Genomic DNA, 8,409 nt, shown 5'->3' with positions numbered 1-8,409 from the left:
TGAGGGAACTTACAAGGTTCCCAATGGAAAGACTTCAGAACCGAATGAGGGAACTTACAAGGTTCCCAATGGAAAGACTTCCAAACCGAATGAGGGAACTTCCCAGGTTTCCGATGGAAAGACTTCAGAACCGTCTGAGGGAACTTACAAGGTTCCCAATGGAAAGACTTCAGAACCGAATGAGGGAACTTACAAGGTTCCCAATGGAAAGACTTCCAAACCGAACGAGGGAACTTCCCAGGTTTCCGATGGAAAGACTTCAGAACCGTCTGAGGGAACTTACAAGGTTCCCAATGGAAAGACTTCAGAAGCGATTGAGGGAACTTACAAGGTTCCCAATGGAAAGACTTCAGAACCGAATGAGGGAACTTACAAGGTTCCCAATGGAAAGACTTCAGAACCGAATGTGTCGCGGGGCCGAGTATGTCGCCACCCGTCCAGGACGGTACTCAACGTCCCTGACTGGAGAAACCGCATGTCGCCGGGGCCAGTTACGAGCAGCCTTGACCAGGAACGCAGTCACAAACGCAAATCAGCGTCAGATGGGCGCAAATGCCAGCGCAAAAAGCTATACCGGTCGGAGAGCAAGGAATCGCGCATGCGTCGGCTATTGATGGCTGAGGGACAACAGTTTGTACCCGCCACCGCCTTGTCGACGAAGGTCGAGTCTGTTGAATCAGAACGCAAAAACCCAACCACGCTGAAACCATCAACCTCTCCGAAAAAGGGGGACGTCGAGGCTGAATTACCCAAACTGAAACCATCGACCTCTCCGAAGAAACCTGTGTGGAACGAGCCATTTGGAATTCTCATTACGTCGAATGACGAACCTGTTAAATCGGAAGGCCCTCTGGATCCGCGTCAGTCAACGCAATTATACACCCCTGACTGGAGAAACCGCGTATCGTCGGGGGCAGTTAAGAGCAGCCTTGACTTGAAACGCAAGTCAGCGTCGGGTATGCGCCAATGCCGGCGCAAAGTGCTACTAAAGTCGGAGAGCAAGGAATCGCGCGTGCGTCGGCTATTGATGGCTGAGGGACAACAGTTTGTCCCCGCCAGTCACCAAGCCGCCTTGTCGACGAAGGTCGAGTCTGTCGAATCAGAACGCAAAAACCCAACCACGCTGAAACCATCAACCTCTCAGAAAAAGGGGGACGTCGAGGCTGAATTACCCAAACTGAAACCATCGACCTCTCCGAAGAAACCTGTGTGGAACGAGCCTTTTGGAATTCTCGTTACGTCTGAATAAGGGTTGTGTCAAGTTTAAAACAACCATGCATGAATCGTAATGTCGTTATCCGATACGGCATTTTCCACACATATTCAATGCGTATCGCGTGTTGTGCACTGCTGGTTCTGGCGTCGGGTGACTGCCAGACCCTCCAGGAGAATATCATGAACCATGTACACTCCAACGTGGTCAGTACAGAAGCTAGTGAGACCACAGATCTGGTTTGACGCAGATAACTACTCCTGTTTGAAATTGGCAAACCCCACACGGGACGCCATTTTAATGGGCGATGTTCAAGAGACGTGACTTGTCGTGTCAATAAATTGCACCTGTGTGCAGATGAATCTTCGGCTTGTCACTGCCCTAGCGCTGTCTGGATCCGCGGATGAGATCGCGCACCTGGCTGCAGAAGGCGCCTATGCGCCGCACGCCCCACTAGAGGTGGATGACTTCCCAACTGTAGAACGCATTCCGCATCCGCCGTCCACTCCGAAACCGAAGCCGCTGCGTAGGTCGAAGACCATCAATCAGGCGCTGTACCGCAAGTATGTTAAGGCCACCAGAGCACTAATGGGACTGTCTGAGCTCACCGACCTAAATTTCGACGAGGAGGCTCCCACATGCGATAACGTTCACACAGGCAGAGGCTGCTTGGCAGTCACCTACGCTTGCACCATGATGGCGGAGGGCCGACACCAGTGCACTCCCAGCGTTGTGCGTCCCTGCTTCTGTCCAGACTACCGAAAGGGAGTTCTCAGGTTTCTAGCGCCCCCCTTGTTGACCTGCGCAGGAGAATTGGAAAGCGTCCTCGACGCAGCCCCTGAGAACCAGCCAGTCATCACAGGAGAGTGTCGCGTATCGACTGTCTTCCTGCTCTATTGCGTTGGGCTGTTGGTAGCTGCGGTCTACGGTGTCGCTGCGGTGGCCAGGTACAGCCGAACGCTGCTGAGAAATCGCCGTCTCAAACGACTTGCGAACAGCGACTAAGCTCTGTGATTTGTAAACTGCTGTCGAGAGTCTGACTAAGCAGTCGCCAACTGGGAGCGAAAAATATCATTATGATCTTTACGTACGAGGAGCGGCATGGGGCTCCTCTGTTGGTGAGCACCGCCCTCAGCTTCCACAGCGTGTGGACCTTTTCACCTGCAGACGAATTGCAGCACAAACGAAGCACCGTGTTTAGTCGGGCGAGGAGTGGAATCCAACCAAAGCCACCCGCAATTCCAACGGTGACCATTTCACGCAAACAACAGAAGGATATTAGCAAACAAGAACCAACCTCTACCGGCACCTTTGTGGAGCCACCGAAACAGAGCGGCGCATCCAAGCCCAGCAAACCCAAGCCCACCCCTTCAAAAGTCAAGCCAAAACTTCTTTGGAACTCCCAGACACAGACATGGGTGCAACAGTGAGCCTAATTCTCACAACCACGGATGTTCAGCGACCTCTCCTTCTTCATTGGGAGCAGGTAGCTGTGCTCAGCTACCAGCGAATACACACTCAGAGGGACGTTGGCTCCGCCAACCGGAATGGGATCTGGCAGCAGTTTGTCTTGACTCAAATCCCTGAGAACGACGTCGTCGTTGCGCAGCAGGCGCAGTCTGCCCAAATCCTCTACCCACCAGCGAACCGGACTAGTTTGGGGGCGCAAGCGGCTCTTCACGTCCTCAAGGGTGTCAGTAGTAGAGAGAACTAGGAATATGGTAGGGGACACGTAGTCGCCCATGATGCGAGGATCAGTTGACATCACGTTCTGCAGCCTCACAACTCTTACTTGGTCCGTTTCCGCCCCAGGCGGTAACTCCAAAGACGGACACATCACCCACTGGGTGGCCAGCCGAGATATCGACGTCACAGGCATGCGGAAACGATAAGCAAAGTGGTAGCCTCCCGAGTCGACGCTGCATAACCATTAGACCCCAACCCTACAGATGTAACAGGGAGAACGACAGGGTGCTGATATCCATCTCTGGCCACCGATCCTGTAGTTGGGGGGCCTGCCGTTGAGCCATCGACGACACCACGTCAACAAGCGGCGCTGAATCTGAACTCAAGTCGACAAAAGCCGCGGCAACCAGCTCTCCGAAGTGATTGGCGACACGTACCACAGCCGCCGATATCGGGGCAACGAACAGACGAGCCGCCGGCACCGGATACACGACGAAAAAAATGCGGAATCGGTCGACAGTGCGGTCCAAGTCCAGCATATGCAACCCAAACTGCCTCTCGTCGTAGACCATCGCCGGCGCACAGTCCAGCGAGCTGCCCGTCGGCTTCACGTGGACCATGTGGGTCTTTTCATATCCCAGCCGCCACGCCACCCAAGACCAGAACACGTACAACAGGATTCGCGTGTCGACCTTAGCCACCAGGATACGAGACATCAGTTTCGTGGTGGGGCTGGCTGGCTCGTCGACGTACCCGCCAGCAACATTGGTGGAAACGCCTCTCCACCGCAGAAAGTCCAGAACCTGCACCTCCACGCTGCGCGTCTGAATAACGGAAGCCAAAGAGACCCACAAAGTGCGCAGCTTCCTCCGCCTCTCGGGGGCTGATGGAAGGTATCAGAGGAATAAGGGGCTCCTTAAGCGGGTCGGGAATGCCGGCGTTTACGCTAGACTCTCCAAAATAAAGGCGAAACATGGGGTCTGTCACGGGTGTCTCATACGCCTCGTACACCATCTCTTCCATCGAGTGCTTCTCAGCTTTCGTCGGGAAGTCCATGCCCTGTGCAAAATGCTCAAGGTAGTCCTGGACCGCCTCCAGCACTCCGCGACGCTTGGGACGCTCGTCGTAAACGACAACGCCCACCCCTGCAGCGTCTCGTGACTGTCTAGAGTTTTCCGATTCGTAGGTCATGGAGTCCAGGTTAGCCTCGGGGAACTCTTCAGAGACAAGGCGCTTTATTGAGTCCAGGAGACTGGGTGATTTGCAGTCCACTATCCCCAAGTATCTGTAATGGTGTTCATTCCAGAGCGATGAGGAGTTGTCGTAGAACTTAACCATAGAAACCTGAGTTTGGACAGTGAGTCGTTGGATTGCCGCAATTCGCATGTGTTCTCTCACGCCGCTCACGGGCATCGGGTGGATGATGAGGTCGATGGCTACGAATGGCAGGAACAAGGCACGGCGGTCGTCTTTGACTAGGGCGCAGGCTGTACGCATGTCGACCTCCTTCTCGTTCTTGTGTAGATCGACAGGCCAGAGCTTTGTCGTCTCCGTCTCCTGATTGGACGACCAGGGCTCCGAGTCAACCCAGTACAAGCAGGGGACAAGTCCGCAAGCCTGGTAGTCGTAGCCGAGGTTGCCATTGTAGATGTAGGTCCACAGGGCCTCGGTCTTCAAGCCGCCATCCACCTTTAGAGTGACAAAAGGACTGTAGGTCGCCAAGGCCCCATTGGGGAATGGATGCAGCTGACGGAGGCTCTCGTCTGTGTGCAGTCGCACGCGCACGAAAGTGCTGAGATCGTGCTGCGCCCGGTTGAAGATCTCCATTTCGTAGTCCATCAGGGCAAACCTCTTCGCGAGCAGAGGATTGGCGTCTGTAGGGTCCACTGGCTGCAGAAGCTTGTCTCCTGTGAGGTTCTCCATACGAGAAGCTGGAGAGCTTGGCTCCCTGAAAAAGTCTGCCACCATCGCGTCTCTGCGAATGTAGAAGAGCACGTACGCCGAATGTAGTCTCTTGATCGAGTCCGTAGAGATGACTTCGAAGTAATTCCAAGGATGGATTGTTCGTCCTCCGAAGTTGTCGCCCACGGCATGCACGTCCTTCACCACTGTCACCTGGTCATCGTCATACTTCACCCACGGCGAGTCCGGCCGCTTGGTGAATGCGTAATAGTGTCCGCTGTTGACACACCCCTGGTGGACCAACACGCCGCAGAGGTCGTAGACACCGCTACCAGCCGCAAACTGCGATAGGTCCACCTCCTCGGGGAACTCAAAGCGATCGTACACCTTCACCATGTCGAGGGTCGTGGGGTCAAAGGTGAATCGCTTCAGGTGGAACTGCACCACTGGGGGAAATCTCAAGAACCGAACATATTTTCGAGCCCGCTGCGGCCCGTGAAACTCCGCATGGTATTGGTTCTCACCCTCGAGCACCTCGATTTCAGTGTACATTCTCAGAGCTTCTGTCAGATTCGGGATGTTCTTCACATCCAGTTGGATGTCTGAGAAAGTCTCTTTTCGGCGGGAGACGAACTCCACTTCCGTGCACTCGATAACCTGTTCAAATTCGCCCTCGAACAGAGCCTCAACTAGGCCTTCTTCCGGTGTCCCCTTGAGCTCCGTCTCCAGCCGATCACAGAGAAGGCGGTTGAGTTCCTGGGCGTCGTGCTGTTCGTACATCTCCAACTCGCTCCAGCCGAACGCCTGGATGACCTCACGCGTGTCAAGAGCATTCGTCGCTTTCGTCATGCGGAAGAAAAGCGCCTGCAACGCGCTGAGTAATCCACCGTTGGCAGTAAGCTCCTGGAGTGATACGTTCGTTGGGTCCGCTAGGCCACCTTCCTCCGCTGGGTCCACTACCGATATCTTTTCTAGTGGCGCGCGCCACGCGGCTTCTTCCTGCAGTGGCGGCGCCGGCGCTGTTAGAAGCCTCTGCCGGTCGGTATCTAGAGTGGCTCGAAAGATCCCGGCGCGGAAGGCGCCTACATGGAATAGGGTCTGCAGCAACGAGTTCAGATAGCAGGTGGCACCGAGGTTCAGCAGCCCTGCAGTTGGCCTCACAGCGACGGACTTCATCTTGATACGTTCCAGAGTGTACATGGTGGGGAAGAGACCCAGTCGAATCTCCACGGACCCATCGTCCGGGTGTATACAGGGAGGCATGTCCTCACGGATGTCATACTCCGTCGTGGTTCGCTCAGATGTATACACCGCATGGTCGACGCAGCAGAGGGAGAGGCGCCAATCAACCTGATTGACAACCACTGTAGAGTGCGCCAAGGTGCCCATTTTCCAGTCAGCGGCGTCAACCGAAGCCGGCACTATCTCGACGGATACAATATGCCTGAGTCTGAATGAGTCCTTCTCAGTTCTCAGGTGCAGCCGGGCCAGAATTCCCATGTACACCCACCACGGAGAGCTGCAACCCTCGGGGGAGTTGAAGTCACGCGCCTTAAACACCAACTCGTTCGGCAACGGGTGCGGTGCCGTAAGCGCTTTGCTGAAAAAAAGAGCAGGTAAAGGTACGGAGCGCCACTGATTGCTCCAACTTTGCATAAAGAAGCGCTCGTCCTCCGAAAAGTCTCTCCCCTGTACAGTCTTACAAGGGACGGCACGAAGCAGCTCCACGCCTCGAGCGGCGTCTTCGTCTTCTAATAGAGAAGACGATTCTGAGGGTAGACCTACTGTCGACTCCTCTGATGTGGCTTCGTTACGTGTCTGGTGTGACGGGTCTCTACAACTCACCTCTAACATGTTCAATCCAAATGGTCTGCCGTCGGTGCCTCTGGTCAACTTTTTTGGTCGCGTTTCGTCTGAAGAGGACCCTACACTGACGTGCATGCGAGAAAGTGGCAAATACTCCATGCAACGGGGTCTCTCGATTTTCTCGACGGACGGCGAAGATTATCGCGACGTGTCCGCGCTAATGAATGACTATTGGAGACAGGCAGTCGAGTCGAGAGATAGAGCCCGGCGCTATAAGGCTCATGCGGACGCCCTTACATCCCTACTCAAAGAAGAAACTGGCAAGACAACAGCTCTGGCTGACCTAAAGTCCCGTTCACAGGTAGACCTGCTGGTGAGTGCTGAAGGGTAGGTCCAACAGCAACATGTAGCACTGGTGGATGATCTACAAAGAAAGTTTGACGCGCTCCTGACCGCCTTCAGAGGCTTGGCGGTGGCTCACTACCACCACTTTCCTGCGGACCCTGGAGAGCGACAGCGTCAGTGTCTGCAGTACGTAGTGCCGGTGCGCGGGGTAGATCGGAGTTTGAATCAGCTGTACACTGACCTATACTATCATCAGTAAGTGATGTCCCCTGTCGTCAACAGACTCGGAGCCAACGATCGCTTGCCCTCGCCGATACCGCCTCCAGAGCCAGTTCTACCTGTGCCTAGACTCCAGAGAGCCACATTCATGAATTCCCTCACCGACTGCGGCTTTCCACGCTCGCCGGAGGGCACCCGCTTCGTTATGGAAGCTAATTCTGGCGAGCCTTTCACGAATTAGGCCGTGATATTATATATTGTGATGAATCGAACCGAAAGGCGCTTGCAGGAGGATGCGCAGCCGCTGATCTGTGAGGCATGGGCATCGTTAACACCAGCCGCTATCATCGGACACAAACTCTCTTGTCCTGACGTCATTTCTGCAGCCGAATGTCTGCTCACCTCGACGAAGGATCTCGTGTCGAGGCATGTGCAGCTGGCGGACGCGCCACCTGCTGAGGACCTTCCTGGGCTGCTCCAACGAGAAGTTGAGACTGTGCTGTCGAAACCAGTCCCCCAAGGACTCTGCACCGAATATCAGATGTACGTCACGGCCAAAAAAGCAATCAAGGGTGCCTCGCCCCTGCTCAACCTGGAAGACGTTGAGGCTGAGGAGCCCACAGACGAGCTCACGACGTGCGGAGGGGACTTTGACATTACCGGTCAGGTGGTGATGCGCGTCGACAGTAACATAGTAACCGATGTCCTCTGCTTGGCAATCTCCCAGAGGGAGACCGAGATCTCCCTACAGAGCGACCTATGGAAAGCCACCCATGTTCAGCTGGGCTGTATCAATTCTGTGCTCTAACTAGCATTGGCTACACATCTACATTGTCAAATGCCATCTCATTGTCGTCACAAAATGCCAATCTATGCCAAGATCCCCAACACCGTTCATCAACAATCGAATTCAAAGACGACATCCTTCTTGGTGAGAGCGTTGTACGCAGTAGCGAAGGCGTCAAGCTTCTCTTCCAGATTGTCCTTGCTCTTGTCTCGGGAGTCGAGACGGACTACGAGGGTGGATGTACCTTGAACGGCGTGTCTCACGTGTTTGCCAACGATTTCGGTGGGTCCCACAATGTCCTCAAGGAGGCAGGAGTGCACGGCGGTCAGTGTACCGCTCTTAGGGCGCTGGGTGTAGCCGTACTTCTTGTAGTGGACGGGGACGACGAATCGGTGAGCGTACAGAACGACGAACTTCTTAGTGCGCTTCTCCAGCTCGTGAATCAGCCTAG

At 54.7% G+C, this 8,409-nt stretch overlaps 6 protein-coding genes across 9 annotated transcripts; 4 read left to right on the top strand and 2 right to left on the bottom strand.

Annotated features, from left to right (window-relative positions):
• Positions 1-475: 475 nt before the first annotated feature.
• On the top strand, positions 476-1,249 carry KVP18_000559 (uncharacterized protein; the record flags this gene model as incomplete). The annotated part of the gene is made up of 1 exon (XM_067949765.1): positions 476-1,249. One exon carries the CDS (start codon positions 476-478, stop codon positions 1,247-1,249), a length of 774 nt encoding a protein of 257 aa, XP_067814054.1.
• Positions 1,250-1,278: 29 nt separating this feature from the next.
• KVP18_005085 (uncharacterized protein) lies at positions 1,279-1,537 on the top strand (the record flags this gene model as incomplete). The annotated part of the gene is made up of 2 exons (XM_067949433.1): positions 1,279-1,435; positions 1,464-1,537. The coding sequence occupies 2 exons, from the start codon at positions 1,279-1,281 to the stop codon at positions 1,535-1,537; spliced, it is 231 nt and encodes a 76-aa protein (XP_067814059.1).
• Positions 1,538-1,570: 33 nt separating this feature from the next.
• KVP18_000561 (uncharacterized protein) lies at positions 1,571-2,218 on the top strand (the record flags this gene model as incomplete). Its single annotated transcript, XM_067949769.1, has 1 exon — positions 1,571-2,218. The coding sequence occupies one exon, from the start codon at positions 1,571-1,573 to the stop codon at positions 2,216-2,218; it is 648 nt and encodes a 215-aa protein (XP_067814058.1).
• Positions 2,219-2,645: 427 nt separating this feature from the next.
• On the bottom strand, positions 2,646-6,742 carry KVP18_000560 (uncharacterized protein; the record flags this gene model as incomplete). Of its 3 annotated transcripts, XM_067949766.1 has the most annotated exons (4): positions 2,646-3,132; positions 3,161-3,723; positions 3,752-6,619; positions 6,647-6,742. In XM_067949766.1, 4 exons carry the CDS (start codon positions 6,740-6,742, stop codon positions 2,646-2,648), a joined length of 4,014 nt encoding a protein of 1,337 aa, XP_067814055.1. The 3 variants fall into 3 exon arrangements, with proteins under 3 accessions (XP_067814055.1, XP_067814056.1, XP_067814057.1); XM_067949768.1 differs by lacking the exon at positions 2,646-3,132 and having other exon boundaries at positions 3,157-3,723; positions 3,752-6,655; XM_067949767.1 differs by lacking the exons at positions 3,161-3,723; positions 3,752-6,619; positions 6,647-6,742 and having other exon boundaries at positions 2,646-3,092.
• A 691-nt stretch (positions 6,743-7,433) lies between these two features.
• KVP18_000557 (uncharacterized protein) lies at positions 7,434-7,979 on the top strand (the record flags this gene model as incomplete). Its single annotated transcript, XM_067949762.1, has 1 exon — positions 7,434-7,979. One exon carries the CDS (start codon positions 7,434-7,436, stop codon positions 7,977-7,979), a length of 546 nt encoding a protein of 181 aa, XP_067814051.1.
• An 89-nt stretch (positions 7,980-8,068) lies between these two features.
• KVP18_000558 (uncharacterized protein) lies at positions 8,069-8,409 on the bottom strand (the record flags this gene model as incomplete). Of its 2 annotated transcripts, none has more annotated exons than XM_067949764.1 (1): positions 8,069-8,409. In XM_067949764.1, a coding segment is annotated over one exon (341 nt), but the record flags the coding sequence as incomplete, so codon positions are not given. The 2 variants fall into 2 exon arrangements, with proteins under 2 accessions (XP_067814053.1, XP_067814052.1); XM_067949763.1 differs by having other exon boundaries at positions 8,069-8,386.

The sequence above is a fragment of a genome (genome assembly GCF_019968955.1).
Source record: "MAG: Porospora cf. gigantea A chromosome Unknown PgA_NODE_1035_length_8409_cov_369.882, whole genome shotgun sequence".
NCBI lineage: Eukaryota > Apicomplexa > Conoidasida > Eugregarinorida > Porosporidae > Porospora > Porospora cf. gigantea A.
The sequence above is the reverse complement of the archived record's forward strand: the minus strand, read 5'-3'. Positions and strand labels throughout refer to the sequence as shown.